Below are 24774 nucleotides of genomic sequence, written 5' to 3' on the forward strand. Positions count from 1 at the left end.
CCTACTGCCCTCTGGCTCCTTCCCTGACACGGCGGGGGCGGTGGGGGGGGGAGGGGGACGGGGACTCCCTGCAGCCTCTGCTCTCAGCTTGGCTTGGCCTGACCTCCCTGCCAGCTGTGCCCAGACCATCCATGCCAGGCCTCAGTAGGCACCCTCTGGGCAGTGTGGGGTGGATGCCAGCAGCAGCTGTGGAGCTTGGCACCCTCCACCACCTCCCTAGCTGGCTTCCTGTGCTGGGGAGGGGACAGGTGCTCCTGGTAGCCCACCCACTTGGGGCACTGCGGAAGCTGTGGCAGCACCAAGCAGGACCTTGGGGCAAAAGCAAGGAGTAGTAGAAAGACAGCACCTGGGTTTCAGAATGCCTGGGTCCCTGAGAGCTGGGCGTCCCTCCCCCGCCCCAAGGGCAGTCTGGGCGGTGCCTGGCCTAGAACTGGGAAGGTGGGGTCAGATCAAAGCCTCCTTCCCCAGCAGCCTCTTTGTTCTTCTCTTTTATAAGGAGGAGGAGGTGGGGCCGAGGAGGGAGGGCCCCCTTTGCTCTCAGCCTGTCTCTTCCACCTCAGGCAGGCAGAGGTGGCAAGGCTATGATCCACCCCAAGACTAACCGGGGTCCTCTTTCTGAACGGTGTCCTGGGTGCAGCCAGGGAAGGGGTGCCCCTTCCCCCGAAGCTATGCCCTACCCGCCCCGGTGCCCCACAGTCTGCACTGGCACCATGCCGGCCCGCCTGGCACCCAGCCAACGATCGATAGGTGGATGTTGTGCTGATTAGCTCGGCGGGGCTGCGGCGGCTAGAGGCGGCGTGTGAACATGCGCGGGGAGGGGAGGGGCGCCGCTGAGGGTGCTGGGGGTCCAGAGACTGACAGACCAGACCGAAGTGCTGGAGACTGCGAACCGCTGCCCCACCCCCTTGCACACCTGGGTCGGACCCCGGTCCCTCTGGGTCGGTTCCATTGCTCTGGCTGAGGCCTGGGATGGAGGACAGCGCCGCGGACGGAGCATACATGAGTGGACCCTCCCGCCCCCCATTCAAGGCCACTTTCATAAAATGCCATGTCTGTAGGTACGTGTGCCTGCGTGTCAGCGCCCTCACCCCAAAACAAGATCCTTAGCGGGGGCGAGGGGCTGGAGTGGAGAGGGTGAAGTCTGAGCTGAAGCATGAACTATGGACTCGGTCTTCTGGTCCTGAGTTCGAGTTCAGCCTCTACTGTCCTCCAGGAGGGTGTCTATATGTCGCCTTGGAAACCGACTGTACTGCTACCTCCGCCCCTCTCCAGTGAAAGCAGAGGCGGCGCAGGCCGGGGATGACTGGTTAGCCTGGCACTGAGGACCGTGCGGGTCACATCCTGCTCCCAGCGGCCCCAGACATGCTCTCTTCGCGGACCAAGCCGGGCCCGCTCGCTCCCGAGTCTGTGGCCGGCGCGCGGATCCGCCGCTCGTAACGCATGTCCGAAAGAGACCCGGGGCCCAGTCGGCTTTCCCCGGCACTCAGACACACGCCCTCACTCTCAGGCAGACGCGCGCACTTGACACAGACACACACCCTCGCCGGCCGCCTAAGCTCCCTGCAGGTGTTAAGGGTGGACACCTGGGCAGCCACGCACTTGGCCTCGGGGCCGGGGTGGGGGGTGGCGGTGAAAACTCAGGCCCGCCGGCCGCAGGCCTCAAGCCAGCCCCTCCCTACACTCACTTTCCTTACAGCCTGGGCCCTGTGCGGACAACTGTTTCAGTCCTGGGGCGCCTTTCCAGCGAGGGCGAAGTCCGCTCATGGGACCTAGACGGGCTGAAGGCTCTGGGCCCTACCCATCAGAAGTCCTTGAGGCGTGTTCCGGGGCGCGGTTCCAGGAGGCTGGGAGACCTGCAGGTTTTGGGGAGTCACTGATCTCCCCAAAGCTCAGCGGCGCTAGATGGCCAAGGGTGGGGCCCTCAATTTGCTGGGCCTGCCCTGGTCTTCTCGGAACGATGCAAAAACTCCCCTCATCTTTGCATCACGCTATCTTGCTGTCCCGAGAACCTGAGAGCCCGAGTCTCCGACCTGGATCCTGCTCCGCACTTTCTGGGGTTGCAAGTCTTTCCCTAGAGGCTAAATCCTGGAGTTTTGGTCTTTTTATGTGACCCCACCCTCTTTTCTTCTTCCCTTTCATTAATCCCTTCCTTCCTTTCCTTATTCATTCATACAGCAAATTGTGAGCTCCCAGCGCGTCCTTCTTTCACTCGGCCACACCAGCTGGGGTCGTCGGGGGATCCCCAGCGGTGACGCAGTTGGAGAAGGGCACTCTGGCTTCCAAATAACCAATAGAATCCCGGGGCCTGGGGCATGAGGTCATCAGTGGTGATGCCCATTGGTTCAGGCCTGGACGTGGAGGGGGTCCCCATAGCAACCGACGGTGCGTCCGAGCGTAACCTGGAGAGTGGTCTTTGCTTGTGCTTCAACGGCAGCTTGGGTGGTGCTTGGGATGGGGGCGGGGAGGCGAGGGTGGAGCCCTGTTTCCCAGGTCCTGCAGTCCTAGCCCAGCCAAGCTCTTATTTTTCTTGAGATCATCTTTCTCACTCAAAGTAATGGGCAGTGCCACTTAACCCAGGAAGGTTAGGAGGGGAGTATTGGCAACAGCGTTGGGGTCCTGGGTATGGAGCTGATGCCACCCGGAATGTTAATTATGAGCTCCTCGCTTTCATCTGCATATCGTCTGCATCTCATTTGCATTCTCTTCATTTAAGGTCAAATTGGGCAGACATCTCCACATCCCCAGCTCTGTTGCCTGTCTGTATCCCAAATCTATCCCTTAGTGGCTCTCTAATCTACCTCTCAGTTGTCCAATTCCTTACCCCACCTCTCCTCCCAGCCTCCGGTCTCTCCATGGGTGGGAAGGGGCACAGCCTAGCGAAAGGAGAAAGGATAAGAAGGCTGCCTCTCCCTCTGGATGTTTGGTGACAGATGGGGAGGGCTGGTCTGTACTGCCTAGAGACTAAATTGGCAAAGAAAATGGTGGGGGGAGGTGCCCCGGGCTGAGATGAGGGTCTCCAGGGCCAAATCACCCACATGCCCGACAGGGTACTGGAACTAGGGATGCCTGCTTCCAGCAAGGGGTAGGCCTGCCCACCTGTCTGGTGCCAGGGCAGCTTCCTTCCTCCAATTAAGCACTAATGAGGTGTCATTAACCCTTACCTTGCCTGCCAGCCCTCAGGTGGTACTCAAATTCATGGGCTCGCACCGAGCAAAGAAGGAGAAAGGAGGGACTTTGAGGAAGCTAAGAGGCAGTAGGGTCAGGGGACCAGCAGACAAGAAGGTGGGACCAGAGGCCTGAGTAGCCTGCACTGGTTATGCTCTGTGTGCTTCTGAGGGATTCTAGGCATGGGTGTCTCACTATCTGAATGCATTTATTCTTCTGTTCATCAATTCAACAATTATTTATTAAGCACCTCACCTACTCCTATTAACTAAATACCAGGCTGCATGCTAGATGCTGAGGATATACACTTGCATAAGACAGGATCTCTTCCCTTAAGGAATCTTCAGATTACTCTAGAAGACAAACTGGCCAGCAAATAATTACAATACCAAGTGCAAATGCAGTTATGGAACTGTGCAGAAAGTGCTATGGGAGCACAGGGAAGATGGACTGTCAGAGAAGACTTGGGTTTTGAAGGATAAAGTTTATGGCATGGAGGAGTGGTGTAGGACTAACCATGCTTGTGTGTTTGACTCAGTGTATGGGCCCATGTTTAGCTGTGTTTTCAGTACTGCTGGTGTCTGCCCTCCCAGAGCTGTATGTTTTGCATCTGTGTGTATGTGTGTGAGTGTGTATGTGTGTCTGGATTTTCTGTGTCTGGAATCCCTTCTCCCGAACACACATTGTGGTTTCATTACAGATCAGCGTTTGCTGTGACGCTCTGGTGCAGATTAGCCTGAACCTGCCCAGCCCAGGGGAGGGGAAGTGGAGAACTGATGTTGGTTCTTTGGGAAGAGGTGGACAGGCACCATTTTCACACCTCGGGGCCCAGACCCTTGACACCCCAAGTAGCAGCAGGCTAGCCAAGGGAGGCAAGGGCTGGGCTACGGCCTAGGGTGTGCCCAGGCCATGGTCCCCTCTGCCCCTGGCTCCTCACAGGAGACGTGGGGGTTACAGCCACCACTCCCCACCAAGATCTCAGGCCCCCTCCCCAGCCTGTTCCTCTTCTGTCTGTGGAGGAGCAGGCCGGCTCAGGCCTGCCTGCTGGCTCTCTCCCACTGGGACCGGATCCTTTCCAGGGGACACGAGAGGGCTGGGGAATGCTCGGGCCTAGTGGGAGGCCCCAGGTACTCCACCCTGGCCCTGTGCAGCTCTCTCCAGCCTGGATTCTCCCCACCCACTCTGGGGTGCCACTTCTCTGAGTTTTGCCCAGACATAGCCATCTTCGTCAGGGAAGCGCTCAACCAATAGGCAGAGGGTAGGGGCTAGAGCTCTGGCAGTGAAGACTGGCCTGGGGACAGGTGGGGTGAGGAGATTGTGATGCTACTCAGAGACTCTACCCCAATTCCTTCTGTCCCTTTGCAGCCACTTGCTAGAAAGCTAAATTTCGGTGGCAGGAAAGAGAAGAGACTGTGGATCTAAGGAGAGTTTTAGGGGTTAAGGAGAAGCTCTGGGGTCTGAGAAGAAGGTCAAGGACCCCTCCTTGCACACTGCCAAGGATGTGAGCTTCTTTTTGGCTGTAACTTCTCCTCCCCCTCATCCTATCTAATCTTTTCCTATCCCATCCCTACTCCCCAAGCCCAAGGTCACCTCTCCCAACTATGATAGCTATTAAGAGAAGTTTGGAGATGGGGAGGAACAAATGAAAAAGAGAATCTGAAGCTGGTTTAGGTGGGCAGACCTCAGGATAACAATGATGAGGAGGCCTCCATCAATCGAGCACCTTGTGGGTCCTAAGTTCTGTGCTAAGTGCTTCCCAGACATGGATCTTAATCCTCACAACAGCCAACTCTTCGAGGGTGTCATTATCCCCATTTTACAGATGAGGAAACAGTCTCAGAGAAGTGAGGTGACTAGCACAGCCAGTGAATGGTGGAAATGGAATTCGAACCGAAGCCCATCCTGTTAACTGCCAAGCCCAACTGCCTCCCTCTCAGCTTTTCTAGAAACACATTCAGAGGATCCACACGCACCTCCATTGTAACACCCCAGAGAAGCCTCTCCACTTCAGGCTTCTGAGCTTGCTGGCCTCATTTGAGGGATCAGGGCATGACTAGAATCAGAGGTTATGACACCTTAACCCCACCCACCAAGCCCTGCATTCTAATTTCCTGTGTCCTGGACCACACATCAGTGCACCATGTTCCCTGCTGTCAGTCATGTGTGTGGTTCCATGTCAACTCATGGACATCAGAGCACCATGTAGCCATGCTGACACACACATCACACTTGGCAGTCAGAAGATACGTACATTGCCCTCCTTGTTGGCACCCAGGGTCCCGTGTTAGGACCACGCCAACAGGCTGCCTGCACTGAGGCACACACATGGGCCCTGGGCAAGGTGCGGAACCTGTGAATATTTCATGTCTGGAACTGGCGGCTGCCTCTCCCGCTCACATGCGTGCCTGATCCTCCCTCTCACAGGCTCCTTGTTTATTTGTTTAATGAATTATTTATCCATGGCCCCCCCCTTCCGTCCTGGCCTCCCCCTCCCCCAGGCCCTAGTCTCCATGATTTATTGAACACAGCTCGGCTCTGTGGTTGCCACCCGATGTCCCGGGAGCTGCCTTGGGCCACACAGCCTGAGTACTCCCTCTGCCCTTGACCTGTTCAGCTCCCTGCTTCCTTGGCCCCAGGGGGAGGGGTGGGTGGGGTAAGGCACCACATTCAGAGAACTCCCAAGGGCCTGACTCAGTGCCCCTGGAGAGAACATGGCAGCCAGCAGCATACTGGCAAGCCTGAGGGTCAGAGGGAAATGTAGGCAGAGCCTGCAGGAGAGGAGAAAGAGGCCTGAGGCCCTAGAGAAAGAGGATCAGCCCCATGGAGAGAACCCCAGCTTCCACAGAGGCCCTCACTCTGCAGAGAGGTGTCAGGCAGGGCCCAGGCCTTAGAGTGTTTCAAGCTATAGATTGTAACTGATTAAGGGTGATACAATCAAGGAATCAATTTTCTGGGTCTTAACGAGCTTTGTACTTTATTTAATAAATTTTTAAGAATAGAACAGAACAAAAATATGAGTGCATCTTCTGTAATACGGGTAAGTATTGCTTCATGAAACATTATTTCAGTTATATGTGAATGTGTGTGCGTCTGTGTGTGTGTGTGTGTGTGTGTGTGTGTGTACTGTATTGCAAATGCAAAATATACATCTTATTGTGAGTCACAGTCAGGAAAGATTTGAGTCACTATTATAAACTGAGGCCCTAGGCCCCATTGATGGAAGCCTGGGTCCTTCCATGACCCAGATGCCACAGAAAGAGGCTTAGGCCTCAGATCCGGTTCCAGGCCTGTAGACAGTGGCCCAGATCTTTCTTACACACAGAGACCCAAACCCTAGAGAAGTCCAGACCCCATGAATAGAGGCCTATTGACAGGCCTAAGCATTACAGCTGGAAGCACATATCCTATACTCAGAACTGCCACATACAGGTGTGCGGTTTGTGCCTGCCACAAAGGAGCCACCCAAGAAGTAGTACAGGCGATCAGCCCAAGCTCCCTCACTAAGACAGAGAGACACATAGGGCCACCTCCCACAGAAGGAAGCGGCACCTTTGTTTTTGCACAAAGGCACCGCTTGCCAAGAGATGAACCCTAAGGACTGGATCTGCATAGAGGGGTGGTTTTTCTAATTCACCCAAAAGCCCAAATCAGCCAGCACCTAATTTAGATAAGGGCCCAGATAGACAGAGCACCATATCCCACAGACAGAGGCCTAGGCTCTATAGAGAGTGTCTCAGAACTTAAAAACCAGAGGCTTAGACCCCATAGAGAGAGCTGCTTAAATCCTGGAGAGAGAGCTCCAAACTGTAGAGAAAAGAACTCAGTTATTATTGAGCAGGGGTTGAGGGAGAGCACACTAGATTCTAAAGAGGAGTATCTGAGCCCTACAGAAAAGGGCCTAAATCGTTAAGTGGGACCCAGATTCTATAAACAGGGCTTCTAAAATGGAATTTAAAGTCCTAGGCCAAACCAGCAGGCTCCCACTCCCCATGAATACGGGCAGCCTCTCTGCCAACTGTGGGCCCAACAGAGAGAAGCCTCCCTTTGCAGAGCAGGGATGTGGGTAGGCAGGGAGGAGGCTGGGATTTGTGGCACCTGGAGTAGGCAGGTCAGCCTCATTTGGGTGAAACAAATCTCCCTGGGGATGAGGAGTCTGGGGGGACGGAGAGCTGTTTGCAATGTCCCCCATTCCCCCCCCAAGGGGCCTAATTTATTTTCTGGCTTCTGAGAAGAGAGAGGAGATCTCCTGGGGTGAAGAGGAGCCCAGAGAGGACAGAGCCTGCTCTTGCCTGGCAGCAGCTAGGCACAGGGCTTTTTCTCGTTGGCACTGCCCCTCCCCCAAACCCAGCATCTGAGGCCAAATTGTGGTCAGGATCCCTTTCCCGCCAACGATAAGCAGATAAAGAGGGCCTGTATGTCCTCTCTCCTGCAGTAAGAAGAAAAGGGCATCATGCCTGTCACCCTGGGCACAGGTGGTTGGATTGGTTTCTGAGAGTCTGGTCTGAGACCTGGTCCTCCTGATCACGCTTAATCTGAGCCTCTCCAAAAAAGGGGATGAGGGGTGGATACCCCCTAGGTCCGGATTCTAGACCCTTTCCCTCAACTTCTACTTCATAGGAAAAGAGAGAAGAGGAGAGGGCAGAGCTGAGTGTGTGTCAGAGTGTGTGCATGGTCTTGTGTGTGAGTCACTGTGTGTGTGTCTGGGTGTGTGCTCCTAAATCTATGTGTACCTAATCCCTGTGTTTCTACAGATCTCTAGTTGTCTGATAGTACCTTTACTTGTGTGTGTCTCCGAAGGGTTATCTGTGTGTGTGTGTGTATGTCTGTATCAAACGCCTGTGTTTCTATGTTTTCTGCCTCTGGGTGTCTGTGCCTTTTCTCCTGAATGTGTGAGTGTAATGTCTGTGTCTGGGTGCCACTGTGAGGACGGTGACTATGGTGAGAGCTGGAAGACAAGGTGCTCTGCCTGCTGCCCTCTTGTTAGCATCTGTAAGAGTAGGAGTGAGAATGCCTGGGGACACCACTGGCTGCGCTGGGAGGGGGCTCTGGTTGGGTGTGAGTCAAGAATCCTTTGTAGGTGTCCTAGGGAAGCCTGTTTTGCTCTAGCTGACTCTCCTTGGTCCCTCCTCTGCCTTGGGCCCTGGACTGCCGAAGGCCCTTCCAGCACCCAGTATTGGCATTCTTGGGGGCTGAGCTACTCTACCCTACCTCCAAGAAAAATAAGCCGCCTGCTCAGCTGGGGGCTTCAGGTCAACAGCTGTCAGGTCCTAGGTGGCAGCTGAGGGCTTCTCAGCCACCCTCTAGAACCCACTTGACTCCTCATGCACATGGGAAGAGGGGCATAAAGGGAGCAGAGGACCAGACTGTTCAGAAAGGAGGGGGGCCTAGTTCTACTTATTAAGGGGTCCTGGACCCCCAGCTTCTTTTCAAGTCTCCTTCGCCCCATCCCAGAAATGAATGTTCACAGGAGATAAAGATCCCTGTCTCGGCCTCCCTAATTCTTCTCCTGGGAACTCCAGATTGGGGAGCTGAAGGCCCAGGGCCGGCGGTAGCAAATTAAACCTAAGAGTGAGAGGCGAGTAGCGCCCCGGTTGTTCCCGAGGGGGCAGCACGGTCCTCACCTCCCACGCGCCGCGCGCGCTCCGGGCCCGAGCGGGGCGGGGCCTGGCGGGAGCGCGCCGGGGGCGGGGCTTCAGGGGCGCACCCGGGAGGGCGGAGGGAAGGGCTGGGGGCGTGGCCTAAGGCTCTGGGGCCGGCGGCGGCGGCAGCAGGGAGCTGGGAAGCAAGAAGCCGGGAGCGCGGGGCTCAGCCGGGGGGCGGCGGCGGCGGCGGCTCCGGGGATGGCGGCGGCTCCACTGCTGCTGCTGCTGCTGCTTGTGCCCGTGCCGCTGCTGCCGCTGCTGGCCCAAGGGCCCGGGGGGGCGCTGGGAAACCGGCATGCGGTGTACTGGAACAGCTCCAACCAGCAGTGAGTCGGGGGCCCAGGGAGCCCATGCGTCCCGCGTCAGTGAGAGGGGGAGGCCTGGGAAGTCCTGGGGGAACCAGGGGTGGGAGTCCTGGGAGACCATAGCTGGGGGCTAGGAGGCGAGGGAGAGGGGGAAACACTCTGTGGGCATCTATGACACTCGGGGGGTGTCTGAAAGAGGCTGTTAAGGTATAGTAACCAGGGCTTGGGCCGTGCTGAGGAGGCAGCTCGGGGACACCCCACCCTACCTTGGCTTCTCTCCACACCCGCCTCTGGAATAGCTTACCCCCACCGACAGTCCCCCCATCTTCCTCTCCTTCGGCCGGGCTGGGGTTTGGGAGTACCAGTGTGCTGGGGATAGGCCGCCGCACTTGGGGGACCCAGGGATGACCTGTTTTCAGCCGTGAGGGTTTCAAGGGGTTCTATGACTCCTGCTTTTAAAAGTGGAGTCCAGAGCTGAGGCAAGGAGTCCGACCAAGCACCTCCTCAGAACGAAGGCGAATGGGTTACCCTGGTTGTATGGATAAGCCCGGTTGGGGTGACCTGGGGCTGGGCCGCCAAGTTGGGGGGCTCTGGAGGTGCTGCTTGGATAGGATGGGAACGTGGGGTACCGGCAAAAGGGAGGGAGGCAAGGAGACGGCGTGTCACACACGCACACACACGCCCGGGCTGCGGACGGCGTGTGGCTCCCAGAGTGAGCGGGCGTGCGCGGCTGTCAGTGTGCGTGTGTGTCTGAGTGTGTGATTTGTGTGTCTGCGTCGGCGATTGTCTGGGGGTGGGAGCGGGCGACGGGTCGGGGAGGGGGCTGCGGTCGCTGTCCGCGTGGCCGGCCGCTTCTGAGCTAGGGTGGCTGGCCGCGGTCTGGGCGGGTGTCAGGGCGGCCGTGTGGTTTCCCGGGGTGTGTGAAGAGGCGGCTGGGTGCCGGCTGCGGGGCCAGGTCCTCATTCTGCTCAGTCCTTGCTGCCCTTGTCTTCTCCTCCCCGCCGAGCCGCCGTGTGTATCACCCCGGCCGCCTCCGTGTGTGTCTGTGTGTGTGTGTGGAGGGGGGGAATCCCTGGGGACACGGGGGTCACTGTCACACCTACCCAGGCGGCGGCGGTGGCACTGTTTCTGGCTCCCCACTCCAGGGGGCGACTCGGGAGCAAATGGCGAGGCCCACAGGAGGGGACTGAGAAGGCCGGGCGGCCGCGACCCCCAACCTCCCTGGGGAGGGAGTGCCGCTCGCCGCTCCGCTCTTTGTTGTTTGGGGCTCTGCGCCTCCCCCTCTCTCCCTCCTCGCGCCCGGAGTGTCAGACTGGGGGTGGGGATGAGCCAGCGACGCCCCCCTCTCGCTTCCCATGGAAACCTCGGGGGTGGGGATACGGCCCCTCCCCCCCGGACCGGGACTCGGAGAAATCCGAGGGGCACTGGGGGCTGACTCCCCTGCTCAGTCTAGCTCGTCTCCCTCCCCCAGACTCACACGTCCGCCCCCCGCCCCGCTAGAGTCTGGCGGGGGGCGGGGAGCAGAGAGCGCGCAGGTGAGGGGCCCCGGGTTCCCTACGACCGTCAGGGCACCCCCATATTCTTAGGAGAAGCCAGAGCCAGGGGGATGAGGGAATGGCGGGGGGGGGAGGGATGTTGTCGATCAGGTTCCCCTCCCCTCATACACCTGGGCGCAGGTGAAAGCCCTGGGAGGGGGTGGGGAGCCCAGGTTCCGAGAGCCTCCTTTCTGTCTTCCCCGCTCCCCCACAGGTCTGGACCGGCAGAGATGGGAGGGGGCGCGCACCGGGCCGGGAGGCCGCCGCCGCCCCCGCCTCGCTTCCTCCGCCTTTGTTGCCGCTGTGCCCGGGCTCCCCGGCTCCCTCACTGCGGCAGCCGCGGCCCCATAAATCGTGAGAGCGACGTGCTCCGGAGCCGGGAGTGGAGAGGGCCAGGGAGCTGGGGGCGGGGCCGGGCCGAGCCACAGGCTCCCGCGCCCCCTCCCCCAGGTCACGTGAGCTGGGCTCCTGGCTCCCACCCCCAGTCACTTGCCGAGGGTCTCTGCCCCTTGGGATCATGTGGGAGCGTCTTGCGACCCCGCCTCCTGGGGGTCACGTGGGAGTGTACTGGTGGAAATTGTGCGCTGGTCTCTGACAGACCTGGGGGCAGTGCCCTGCACAGCGACCGTGATCTCGCTTCCTATCTCCCACTCGGCCCCTCCGTTTGGTCCTCTGGAATAGGCGAGATCTATTCCCAGCCTGGCCCAGAAACTAGGGATTGGGCGAACTATACAGGAGGAAAGCGTGAGAGTGTGAGGTCGAGGGGTCCCCTGAGCCCGGAATCGAATGGGGGGTCGGGACTGGCCAATGGCCAAATATATGCGCCCAGGACCGTGTTCCATTTCTTTGCAGAAGTGTGCAAAGGTGCTGGTCTTCACCCCTATCTCAAGAAGTGTACGGAACATCTTTCTCTAGCTGTCTCCCTACCTGTCTCTTTATCTCTGAAATGTTTCTGTTGCTTATCTCTCTTTCATTCATATATTTATTGAACAAATATTTATTGAGGCTATACTACCTCCCTGTTGGTCTTTGTCTCTCTTTCTTTTCTCTCTGTCACCGAGTCTCTGCCCTGAACCCCTTCCCCGTCCCTGATATTCTGCTTTGCGTCTCTCCGTCTCCGTCTTTGCTGTCTGTGGGCCTCTCTGGAGCGGCCTCTACGTCTCTCCCTTTCTCCAAGCCTCTCTCCTGTCTCATTCTCTTCCCTCTCTCTCTCGGTTTCTGGATCCCTCTCTTTCGCTGTGTCTCACTCCCTTTCCCCTCTCAGTGAATCCGGTTTCTGTTCATCCCCCTCTCGGTGTGCGTCTCCCCCTCCCCCTCTCTCCATTTCTACGTGTCTCGCTTTCGGCGGGTTTCTCGCGCTTCTCCGCCGCTGCAGATCAATAAACCTTCGCCGCCGCCGCCGCCGCCGCCGCCGCCGCCGCTGTCGCAGGGAGGAGGGGCGGGGATATGGGGCGCGCTGATTTTCTCCCATCCGACGCCGTCCGGAGAAGCCCAGGGCCCAGTCCCGGGCTGGCAAGACCCAGTGCGGTGGGGCGCCGAGGCCCGGGGCGCCGGAGGGGTGAGGGGGTGTCAGCGTGCACGCGCCGCCCCGCGAGCGTTCTCGCCAGTCACCCACCCAAGCCCGGGTGCGCGGACCCCACGCCGCACACACGTGGTCAGGCCTAGTCTGCTGGGGTGAGCGGCGCGCAGCCTCGGGGGCGCGCGCTAGAGAGAAGGAGAACCGGGGTCCGGTGTCTTTATCCCTCCTCCACTTCCTTAGCTCTGCATCCTGGCGTCTGGGGTGGGGGCAGGGATTTAACAAGTTCAGCTCTCTGGGGATCATTTCCCTACTCCCTGGTCCGTTAGACACCCTGTTTACCTGCCCCTAATTGCCGCAGGGGGAGAGGTTTGCTCCTTCCCCGCTCCCCCGCCGCCCACCCCACCAGGCTCGAGCAGGTAGGCCACTGAAGGCGTGAAAGTGAGGGGTGGGAATGCGCACCGGGGGCGGTGAGAGCCGGGAGAAATGAAATAACAGGGTGAGGTGGGGTGTGTTGACACGCCTTTCTGGAGGAGAAATGGGAGGCTAGGAGGGGATGAAGTGAGGAAGAATAGAGAACTGTTTGAAGGGGCAGGCACGACCCAGGACCCAGCCCCCAGCCCCCAGCCTATCCTCTTCTCCCGTGGGGCGGGGGGTGGGGTGTGGCTCTAGGTTAGAGAGGTGCGGCCCTGGAGGGGGGGTGAGCTGTGGCGCTAAGCCGGGGCCTAGCGGCACCTCCCTCTTCAGTGCCAAGGCTGGGAGGATGACAGATTCAATTAAAGCGCCCAAGCCGAGCAGACACCTCAGGTCTCCCGGGAGGTGTGGCTGGGGATCCTGGCACCCAGCCCTTTGCCCCCTGTCCACCAGCTACCAACTGGGCACAGGCATTCCACAAGCAGTTCTTTCTCCCACATGCCCAGCTTGGGGAGGGAGGTGCATTTCAGGGGCTGTTCCACTCAGCCCAGGGATGGGAAAGAGGTGGCTCCTCTTCAGTTGTGGTCGCCCAGCAACCTTTGTATAAGGCTACTCCCCTCTGCGTTAAGGAAACTGAGGTACCTGTAGGGATAGCTCTGGCTTTGGCTTCCTCTCTGCTAGAGCAGGGTGTGTTGTGGAGGAACTGGGCAGTGCCCTAGGGAGGCGCTACTTCAGAGGAGGGCTGGAAACCCGGGCGAAGCTAATGGACAGAGGCCCCAGTGTGCCTGTGCAGCTGCTCCAGGCCTGGCACTGGTGGCCCCATCCTCAAAGCCTGTGGAGAAAACAGTAGACTTTGGGCTTGGGGATAGAGAGGCAAACCTGGGGTGGTGGCTGGGAGCTAGGCCTGGTCTAACCCGTTTTCCTGCTCCCAGTGCCCCAGGCAGAGACTCCTGCCCACCTGAGTGCCAGGGCCAAGGAGGGGCCAGAGTGACCCATCACTCCCATGGGGACCGAGTGGGGCTGGTGGCATTCCTGATGATTCAGGGAGGCCGTGCCCATTCTTACTGGGGTGCTCAAGCACCAGCTCTTACCTATCTGCCTTACTGCTAGGCTTGGAAGGGAGTATCTGGGGAGGGGGTGGCACGGGCAAGGCCAAGGAAGTACGGTGAGGTGAGGAGGGACTCTCAAGGCCCCATGCCATCCAAAGGCCTCCAAGCTCGCTTCCCTAATGGATCTAATTACTGTTTGTGGAACTGGAAGGTGCCTGGTGACATGGGGAGTGAGTCTCTCCCCTCAGGGAGTTCCAGGGACCAGGGACCCCAGTGGTTGGATGTTTTGCCAAGTACCCCATGCCTTCCTGTGTCCACCACACTCCCCTCTCACTGCCAAGATGTGTGCATTCTTATGCTAAGGAAATTAGGGGAAACTCCTGCCTACTTCTCTGAGTTTCTTTCTCCATTCAGATGTTTCTCCCATCCCCACACCACTCAGTACCACCATGGAGAACAGTAATACCAACATTTTGATGGTAACTAGCAAGGCAGGTGGGGATTACAAGGGACCCAGCATCTGCTTCTCTGCCCATAGAAGGATCAGGGAAGTAAGAGGCACAGCCATCTTGTCTGGGCACTATGCCCACTACTCTTCCCAGCATCGTCATCACCTGGGGCGTTGGCGTCCAGGTTGAGGAGGGAGGTGTATAGAGACAGAAGTTTTGGCTGGTTAGCGTGACACCACACGGAGCCTTGGTGTTGAGTCCCTTAGCTCCCTGATCTATTGTGTCACGTTATTGGGGACCTCATTGTCCGTGGCCTCAGGGTGGAGGTCAGTGGGACTCAAGGTACAGAGGCCAGTCATACCGTAGAGAGAGCATGTGCCAGTGTGTGTGTGTATGGGAAGAGCAGGAAGAGAGCTTGCGATTGCTGGGGTCAACCAATACTGGCATGCCAGTCCAGCACACATATCACCTACTTTTTCTATGTGTATGCCGCCTGTGAGTGGGCGGTGAACATATTTGTGTGTGTGCCATAGAACTTGTGCGTGTATATGCATGAAGCCTCCATACATGCGTCTGAGAGGGCAGGTCCTGTCCGACTCGCCTTTGGGGCCGACTGGCAGCAGCAGGAAAGCATGCTGGGAGAGGCGATGGAGAGTGCGCATCCCTCGAAGGGATCCCTCCCACTTTCACACTTCCATTCCTTCTATCCTTCCTCCCTACTAGTGAATTATGGGGGATGGACAGAGGAAATCCGGGCCTGGGTCTGGGAGTTGCTGGGGCCTGCGCCGTTTCTGTGGTAACCAAAGCATACGTTCCCTTCTTCCCTCCACCCTTCTCCCCCTCCTCTTTTCCTTCGGAGGCCGGCAGGGCTTCCCTGTGCCTTTGCTACCCTCTGGTGGCCACCATGAGAAGGGCAGAACAAGGAGTGGGCCTGGAAGGATAGTTGGGGGACTGGCGGCACTAGGGCCCTGGGGACAGAGACAGGGACTGAGAAGGGAGGAAGCTCAGAAGAAAAACCGGGAGGCTCCGAGGACCCTGGGGAAGGTCTGCGGAGCGGTGAGGTGGAAAGTGGGTTGGCTTTGGGTTTGTTCTCTCTGACCCGCTTCCTCTCCCCACAGCCTGCGGCGAGAGGGCTACACAGTGCAGGTGAATGTGAACGATTATCTGGATATTTACTGCCCGCACTACAACAGCTCAGGGGTGGGCCCGGGGGCGGGGCCAGGGCCCGGAGGCGGGGCGGAGCAGTACGTGCTGTATATGGTGAGCCGGGCAGGCTACCGCACCTGCAACGCCAGCCAAGGCTTCAAGCGCTGGGAGTGCAACCGACCGCACGCTCCCCACAGCCCCATCAAGTTCTCGGAGAAGTTCCAGCGCTACAGCGCCTTCTCTCTGGGCTACGAGTTCCACGCGGGCCACGAGTACTACTACATCTGTAAGTGACGGCCAGGCGGCGGACCAGGGCGGGACCTAAGAGTGCCAGGGGGTGGAGTCCCGAGGGGCCGGCGGCGGGCCAACGCTGCAAGGCACTAGGTCTCCGTCGCTAGGAGTGATACCTCGGGATGAGGCGTGGGGGCTGGGGACCTCAGGGTTCCAGCTCAGAGTGTTGAGGCTAAGAAAGAGGTTAGTGGCATTCCGAACTTTGGGTCGCAGAGTCACTGTTTCTGTGAGGGCCATTTCTGGGCCGGGACCTCAGGGGTCATTGTTTCTTGAGGGATGGGACCCAAAGGGTTTCTAGGGCTGACGGCGGAGCCACCACGACCAATGCGCAAAGGGTGGAGGAGGTACTGAAGGACACTGCCCAAGAGGAGCAGTTTGGAGTGGGTGAAAAGGAGAGTTTCTGAGCGAGGAGGGCACGGGGTGTAAATCTGGAGAAAGCCACTCAGGCCCAATCTCCTTCCCAGCCACGCCCACCCACAATCTGCACTGGAAGTGTCTGAGGATGAAGGTGTTCGTCTGCTGCGCCTCCAGTGAGTATAATAGGCTCCCAGCCGCGACCCCATTCTCGGCTCCCCTGCTTTGGGGCTCCCCTGGCTTCCTGGGGGTGGGGGCGGAGGGCACAGGCGAGGGGGACTCGGTCCTCAGCTGTAACAGGGGGAGGGGATCCTGGCCCTGACTATCCCCTCCTCTCTCCCCCCCCCTGCACCCCCCCCCGCAGCATCGCACTCCGGGGAGAAGCCGGTCCCCACTCTCCCCCAGTTCACCATGGGCCCCAATGTGAAGATCAACGTGCTGGGTGAGTGCGCAGCGCCCTCTGGTGGCCACTGCTGGAACCGCAGCCCCCTCCCCGGTGCCTGCTCATCTTGCATGTCTTTCCTGGGGCCACCGATCTTTACCACCCCCGTGGGTGGCCACGTCCCCCGCTCCACTGCTGCTGCCGCTGCCGCGTGCCCCGCCCCAGCACTCAGCACAGCTCTCACCAGTCTGTCTATTCATTTATCCACAGAAGACTTTGAGGGAGAGAACCCCCAGGTGCCCAAGCTTGAGAAGAGCATCAGCGGGACCAGCCCCAAGCGGGAACACCTGCCCCTGGCGGTGGGCATCGCCTTCTTCCTTATGACACTCTTGGCCTCCTAGCTCTGCCCCCTCCCTTGGCGGGGAGAGATGGAGTGGGACTGGGACAGAGCAGGGAGCCTTTGGCCTCTCCAAGGGAAGCCTAGCCTTGGGGCCTAGACCCCTCCTCTGATGGCTGGAAGTGGGGTCTGCACCATACATCTGTGCCCACCCTTTCTGCCCCCTCCCCACCAAGTAGGGCGCTGTAGTGGACCAGGCACAGGGACAACCAAGGGTTCCAAGTGGCCTTGTGGCTCTGGTAATGTTTGGTACCAAACCCGGGGGGCCATAAGGGGCAGTGTTCAGGACTCCCTGCCCCCTGGTACCTTTCTCTGACCCCTGGTGCCCTCCCCCTTGTCCCCCCCGAGAGAGAGACAAATGTGCCCCAGAGAGAGCAAATCGAAGTGTGGGAGACACCCCCAATCCCTCTCTTCCAGGGGCAGAACATGGGGAGGGGACTGGATGGGCAAAGGGGTGGTGCCGCCTGCTGCCCCCTTCCCCTGTTTACAGCAATAAGCACGTCCTCCTCCCCCTACTCCCACTCCCAGGACTGTGGTTTGGATTGAATCCAAGTTTACAAGTAGACACCCCTGGGGGGGCCGTCAGTGGACAAGGGTGACAAGGGGTGGGCATTGGGGTGCCAGGCAGGCATGTACAGACTCTATATCTCTATATATAATGTACAGATGGACAGAATCCCTCCCCCTCCTTAACCCCCTGACCTTCCTTGACATCCCCTTCCAGCTTCAGACTCCTTCCCCACCAGGCTAGGCCCCCCACTGGGGGACCACCTGGCCCCTCTTTTGTCTTCTGTGAAGACAGGACCTATGCAACGCACAGACACTTTTGGAGACCGTGAGACAACAACGCCCCCTCCCCTCCAGCCCTGAGCAGGGACCCAGCTCCCAGGACCTTGCCCTGCCCATCCTCTGTGGTCCCCACCCATTCTCCTGGGCCTTTTTCAAGTGCTTTGGCTGTGACTTTCATACTCTGCTCTTAGTCTAAAAAAATAAACTGGAGATGAAAATAACTGAGTGTGTGTAATTTCCAGGGGCCATCACTCTTCTGTACACTGGTTAAATAAACCCCACAGGTCACAGGGCCTGGGGAGGGGACAGGACTCTAGGGCCAAAGGGTCAACTGAACACCTTGTTCTGTGGCTCATCTCCCCTAAGGAGGCAGCTCTGAGTGGAGGGAGCAACAAGGGCTTCCGAGCAGGGCATGGCAACCTCTCTGAGCCTCAATCAGAAAATTTAGGTTATAATACACCTCTCACAGGGTTGGTGTAGAGATTAAATGGCAGAGGGAGTATAAGGCTGAATCAGTGATGGTTTTCTCCTTTTCTTCCCATTCCATTCTGTAACCAGAAGTTCTTGACTGGGGTCTATGGATTTCAGGGGGGTGTGAACCTAGATAGGAAAAAATTATATCTTTATTTTCACTCGCCTGTAACTGAAATTTAACATTCTCCTATGTACTTGGGCAATAAGCCACAGTAGTGGGCTTCCCTGGTGGCTCAGTGGTTAAGAATTCACCTGCCAATGCAGGGGACACAGGTTTGAGCCCTGGTCAGGGAAGATCCCACATGCCGCGGAGCAACTAAGCCCGTGTGCCACAACTACTGAGCCTGTGCTCTACAGCCCCTGAGCCACAACTACTGAGCCCACGTGCCACAACTACTGAAGCCTACGCTCCTAGAGCCCCTGCTCTTCAACAAGAGAAGCTACTGCAACGAGAAGCCTGCGCACCGCAACAAAGAGTAGCCCCCGCTCACCGCAACTAGAGAAAGCCCGCGCGCAGCAACGAAGACCCAACACAGCCAAAACTAAATAAATAAATAAAAATTTTAAAAAACAATGTGAAGGTAAAACAAAGAAGCTTTAAAAAAAAAAATAGCCACAGTAGTTTTAAGGGCGCCTGTGACTTTGTAACAGACACAGATGTGTTCAGACTGCGTTATAGTTTTTGAAGATATCTCAAAATATCATTTATCTCATCACTACTTTGAAATAACCGTGGTTGTTAGATCTTGTTTTTAATGTGTTAATAAAGAAGCATATATATTACTATACCAAAAAATGTAAATGTTTTGATAACTGTGTTTCAATATAATTGGTTTCCTTTATAATCCTTTGTAATTTTATTTCTTTCATTTAAAACATTATGGCCAAAAGGCTGAGAGTTTGTGGGTGCTGTAGCCGCACATAACAACAGCACCCTACATCCATCAGGAGAGTGAGGGGACAGAAGGAAGAAGACGGGACAGTGGCTGAAGCCGTCAAAGGTCACAGCCCCACCTAAGCCCAGTGAGGTCAGGGTTGTACAGGTGGGCACTTCAGGAGGGCGGTGAGGGGTTGCTGATAGGGGCCAAGATCTATCCAGGCTTCCCTTGCCCAGCCAAGCTCCCTGGCCCAGGGAGGGGGTGCCTTTTTCCTCATTGCCAAGCAGTGACTCCAGCCCAACCAGGGCACTGTGTGGGCAGGCTGGGTCCTGGGTGAGGGCCCCTCCTGTGTGCCCTGTGGCTCTTGCCAGCTGTACTGTGAGTCTCTGAGCAGCAGGGACTGTGTCTTCTCCCCCTCTGTACTCATAAAACATGGGAAACGGAATTTCGACCGGACCGTGGAGAGTGGGTAGGTTTCCCACTGGCAGAGCTGGGAGGAGTGGGGGTGGGAGGGCAGGTGGGGAAAGGATCAGGGGCAGCCAGTGCACTAGTCCGAGGCTCCCTACGTGGAGACAGGACTTGAAAAGGTAGGCTCATCGATCTAGTCATTCATGGATTCAATCGACATTTATTGAGCGCCTGCTGAGTGCCAGGCCCTAACCTGGGTGCTGGGGATACAAAGAAGACAGTCTCTAGCCTCAGATGAGCTCATAATTTCGCATGTGTTGATATGTGATGAGGAATCAGTGACACACACACATATGGCAATGTAACCAGGTGTAACATGGGTAAATGCCAGGAAGCTATAGGAACATGGGGGGAAAAAATCACACTCTAGCCTGGGGACGTAGGAGGAGGAGGTACACATAGCTGGGGCCCTACTAGGCAGTCTTGAGGGCCTTGAAGGCTGAGGAGTGTGGGCTTGTCCCACAAAGGAGTCCAGGAGCTCCTACGTGGGGTAGGAGCTGGCCGGCTGGGATGGGGAGGATCTAGTGGGTTCAAAAATCCAAGAATGGGGGCTTCCCTGGTGGCGCAGTGGTTGAGAATCCGCCTGTTGATGCAGGGGACACAGGTTCGTGTCCCGGTCCGGGAAGATCCCACATGCCGCGGAGCGGCTGGGCCCATGAGCCATGGCCGGTGAGCCTGCGCATCCGGAGCCTGCGCTTCTCAACGGGAGAGGCCACAACAGTGAGAGGCCCGCGTACCAAAAAAAAAAAAAATCCAAGAATGAGAAGGCTGCAAGAAGGCCAGGCATTTGGGAGCAGGAGCTAGAGCAAGCCAGCTTCCGTTCACTGAGCACCTACTACGTGCCAGGCACTGTGCCCAGTGCTTTACATGCACTGTGTGCATCACGCCCTTGGAAGCCTTACTACCCCAATAGCACAGATAGGAAAACTTGAGGGCCTAAGAGGCTATGTCCCTCAAGGCTGACATTCAAAATGGGTCTGTCTGTCGCTGTATTCTGACCATTGGACCCTGCACCACCACCTGGAACCCTTTCCCACAAATTCTGATTGCCTCCTGTCATCCCCTCCATCAGAGTCATTCAGAGGTTTTGGAGAAAGACATCAAAGGACTTCAGCTCTGGATTGGGGGAGCCAGTCCAAACCCCGCATTTTACATATGTGAAAACCGAGGCTCAGAGAGAGCAAGTGACCTGCCCACAGTCACTTAGATGTCCATGGCAGAGCCAGGACTGGAACTCAGGTTTTCTGAGCCCCCAGTTTTTCCTATCATATTGTGATGCCCCAGAAGGGAAGATCTGCACCTTCCCAGGAATTGGAGACTGGTCTTTGAAACCCCTTAATCCCCCACAAGCAGGGATTAAGGAGGAAGCACGACTCACTTCAAAGATCGCTTTTCATTTCCCCTAAGGCTGGGGCTTCAGGAAGTTCTGGGGTGCTGCTGGGATCCCCCGCAGGCAAGGCTTTAGTTCCCAGAGCACGTAAGATGGAGTGGGGTGAGGGCTCAGCATTTAGATGCACAGATGACATGACCCTGAGCCCGCCTGGCACAGGGCCTCTGCCTTGGGGCACCAAGATCTGCATAGACCAGGGTGTCCTGGCCAAGGCAGAGGTGAGATGATGCCAGTGGTGGGCCTGAGGGCAAGGGCTGGAGGTGTGAATGAGGGCAGGGGTGGCAGGAAGGAAGGAAGGGGGCCTACGATCCAGACTCAATACCTGTTGATGGAGAGGATAAAGCAGGGGAGGAGTGCACAGAACCAAATAGAACAGTTTGGGATATGGGACTGAGCACGATGCTGGGGGGAGGGGGAAAGAGAGCACCAGGACCACAGCAGGGCATGGGAAAGCCAGGCTAAGCCACCTTCTTCCTGCTGCCACATCCCAGCACCTGAGATGCCCCTAGAATCTGCTGATGGCTGCCAGATGGTGCCCCAGGACCTGACATTCTGCTAGTGTCCTGTCCCCACCCCAAAGGACAGGGCCCTGAGGCCAGGGAAGTTCAATTCAGTGAGCTGTGCCAGCTCCAGACTGGCAAATCCAGCTCCAGATGGCAGCGTGCCCACGCTGAGCAGGGTCCTCTTCCTCCTTGTTCTCTTGTCCTGGCCGCCTCCACAAGGGCCTCAAGAGGGTTCATAGCAACACACGCTGGAATTCCCAGAGGGTCCTCCGAGGGACATCCCAGGACACAGCCAGACAGAGACTCTCACACAGCCCCTTCCTTCCTGCCCTCCCCAGGGTGAAAAACTGCAGCCACAACAAACAACTCAGAACAGATTTTGGCTGGTGGAGTGACGTTCAGAGCCAGCCGCGTCCTCCCCTTCTGGACACGAGGTCAGCAGGGCCGTTTGTAATCCAGGCTGGGTTCAAAACCTTGTGCCCTGGGTTGGGGGCCTGCAAGGGTGGGTGCTGGCCCTTGAGGGGAGCAGGGGGCTGCGCTGGAGGATGCTTTAGGCTCAGCCTGTTCTGAAGCCTGGGGCAGAGTGGAGACATCCCAGTGCATCCTCCATCTCAGGACTTCTCTGACCCCTTCCCCCCTTCTCTCCCTCCCTTCAGTTCTAGATGCTATGGGGCTGAGAGTGGACTTGGGCCAAGTCCACACCTGTCCAGCTTAGAGCTACTCAGCCCCAAAGCCTTACGCAGTCTCCCTTGCCATCCTTGTTCTGCCTTATCGGCAAACCCAGGAGCCTGGGCTGAGCCGGGGGGACATGGGTCATGGGTTGGATGTGGTGGTGACATGGGCTGGGATGGGACAGAGATTGAAATGGAGGGACATGAGCTAGGACCAGGAGACATGGACTTGGATGGGGGGACACAGGTGTGGATGAAGGACATGAGCTAGGTGGAGGGGGGGGGCGAGGGCTAGCATGGGGGACAGAGGTGGGAAGTGGTGGGGACACATAGGCTGGGTAGCTCAGCCCCGGGATGACACACTGGCAAGTGTGGTGCTGACACAGGGAACGGCCCAGATGTGCTGGGGCCAGGCCAGACAGGATACTTTGGGCCCAGAGCAGGAAGAGCAGCTGCAAGCAGAACCCAGCGATGCTAGCCTGAGATCTGAGCCAGGGAGGCCTGGCCTCTGGCTTAAACAGAGGTTGGGGGGAGCGGGGACAGATACAGCTCCTCCTCCAGAGGGTCAGCGTCACACGCTGGGCTTTCACCACAGCACCTGGCCGGGGTTAATTACAGGGCTGTCGCCAAGCCTGGCTATAAGTGGATGAACCGGCCTGGGGACCTGCGAGAGCTCAGCTCAAGTGGCTTTGCGTCCCCCCCAACCTGCCACTGAGAGGCTGGTGTTGGCCAGGGGACGCTTCGGCTTCACGTTCGCGCTCATGCACAATTTTGCACACTTCAGTTCACACCCTGGCATATAACCTCACAACCTTGCAACCCCATGCTTTCAATCAAATTCCCTGCTCTGAGATGGGGTGGGGGGGAGGAATGACAACCCTGAAGGGGCCTCAGAAAGGAAGGCAGGGGCTTTGTTGACACAGCTGAAGTGGAAGGGTCCTCCCTGGGCCAAGGGAGCAGCTCAGGCAGCCCGGGCCCGCCAGCAACCCCTGCCCCTGCAGCCGCCCCGTGGGCAGGCCCCTGACACACACCGCTTCGCCACTTCCACACACATTCCGGCGTGCACGCTCAACACACTTCAAAGCCACACTCCCACCCTTCACGGGCACCAGGCACGCACAGGAAGGTCACACTAACACACTCAACAAACGAGAGCCTACACACAGGTGGAGGGGCTCACAGGCACCCAAGCCACACTTGCACCCGGGGTCACACAGGGTGACACGCTTGAGGACTGGCATCCGACAGATGACAGTTGCCAACACAGACCACGCTGACGGCCCCAACTAAACAAACAGTGTTTCCTGCCCGGAAGGGCAGCAGCCAAACCGGCTGGACAAAGTCTGGAGTCCGGGAAAATCTAGGGGAGGGAGAGGGTGGGGTGTGGGAGAGAGCAGGGCCACATTCACGCCCTCTGGAACCTACAGGTTCCTAGGACCCCAAGGATATGCCCAGACACACTCACAGACACAGGGCGAGGCAGGGGCTTCTCACCCACGTCCATACGTACACAGAGACATGAGTCCACACCGGCATTAGACACAGATGCCCACCGCAATTCCTCCCAGGGGCCCTGAACAACCCTCCCACTCCTGTCATATGCTGATCAATAAGGAGACAACAATGAAAGGGACCCCTCTTTGCACACCACGGACACGCCTTCACACACACGCACCAGACCCTGAGCCTGCGATAGGGACCTGGGGAGAGACCAACAGAGCCTGCCCTGCTCTTCGTGGGCCGTGTCCCCACACCTACCACCCTGGGCACCAGCACTGCCCACTCTGGGCACAGACCCCCCTAGACCCAGCCCTGGGCCTGGAGGGTGATCCTGGCACCCCTCTGTGTCCTGAGGCCTGTCACCTGGGGGCTCTTCTAGGCCTGCCAGCACCTGGTCTGACCCCTAGAAAGGGCTCACAACGCGCCTTGGGAGCATTCTTCACTCCTCGAGGGCTAAGCACGCCCCAGGCCCTGTGCTAAGCCCTGGGCGTACGACCCAGAGGGAAAGGGCCACTTGGCTGGGCCTGTGGGCAGGGCCACCAGGGACGGCTTTTGGAGAGATGAGAGGCTTGAGGGACGGGTGGTGGATTGCCAGCTAGCGTGTGGGAGTTGGCTGGTGCACTAGGAGGGAAGACAGGCCCGGCAGAGGGGGCGGCTGACCAAAAGGGCAGAGGCTGTTATGTTTATGTTTCATAGCATAAGCAGTCACAAAAACATTCACACTCGCAGCAGAGCACACCCTTTTCACACAGTGCACCTTCATGCACACACACACACACACACACACACACACACACACCTCGGGCACAAGTCTGCGGTCCCATTCCCTCCCGGACTACCCTGTCGGCGCCGCTCCCACAGTCTCTGTGTGCATGGCGCCCCCTAGAGGTTCTCTCGCACATCTGCGCCCGGGCTGAGGGGCCGCCTATCGTGCGTGGGTGTTCGCCGTGACACCCGCAGCGAAGGAGCCTCTTCTGGGACAGGTGGCTGGGCAGCTGGGAGCATCGGAGCAGACCGTGAGCCTCCCGGCGCTGGGGACAGTGGGGAAGCTAGGGAGACTGTGGCCGCTAGGGGCCTCAGAAGCGGCAGGTTCTCTTGTAGCCAAGAGCACGTAAGCAGAAGCCCGAGTTAAAAATAGGCTGGATTTCCTGCCAGAAGGTGGCAGAAGAGGAAGCGCTTTTCTGACAGTACTTATTCTGTCCGAAACACCTGGAGGCTCTGTGGGACATCCCCCCCTGTGCCCCCTCCCACCCCTGTGGTCTGAGGAACCCAACCCAAAAGCTCAGTTTTTAGAGCGGGCAGCCAACATGCCCCTGTGGATGCTTGTGACCGTGACTCCATTTTTTGTCTCCTTTATTATCTTATTAAGCTATACTTTTAAACGTGTGTGTGTGTGTGTTTCCATAAGATTACAGAATGTATCTTTAATTTATCATAGACTATCTTCTTCAAGTAA

At 57.8% G+C, this 24774-nt stretch overlaps 1 protein-coding gene across 4 annotated transcripts in view; it reads left to right on the forward strand.

The window, feature by feature from the left end:
- Window positions 1-8941: 8941 nt before the first annotated feature.
- The window catches only part of EFNA3 (ephrin A3), a 29970-nt gene continuing 14137 nt past the window's right edge, over window positions 8942-24774 (forward strand). The window contains exons 1-6 of one of the 4 annotated variants that reach the window (XR_003430390.1): window positions 8969-9133; window positions 15194-15507; window positions 15977-16042; window positions 16231-16308; window positions 18800-18936; window positions 21486-21581. Coding sequence is in view for 2 of the 4 variants with exons in the window: in XM_027094887.1 (XP_026950688.1) it covers window positions 9006-9133; window positions 15194-15507; window positions 15977-16042; window positions 16231-16308; window positions 16519-16649 (717 nt within the window). In the remaining 2 variants the exon portion in view is untranslated. Of the gene's footprint in view, window positions 9134-15193; window positions 15508-15976; window positions 16043-16230; window positions 16309-16518; window positions 17656-18799; window positions 18937-21485; window positions 21582-24774 lie in introns of those variants that run through there. The other 3 variants (XM_027094887.1, XR_003430391.1, XM_027094888.1) reach the window with 3 other exon arrangements.

Source organism: Aethalodelphis obliquidens, unplaced genomic scaffold, assembly GCF_003676395.1.
Source record: "Aethalodelphis obliquidens isolate GAN/ISIS:26980383/991018 unplaced genomic scaffold, ASM367639v1 scaffold90, whole genome shotgun sequence".
NCBI lineage: Eukaryota > Metazoa > Chordata > Mammalia > Artiodactyla > Delphinidae > Aethalodelphis > Aethalodelphis obliquidens.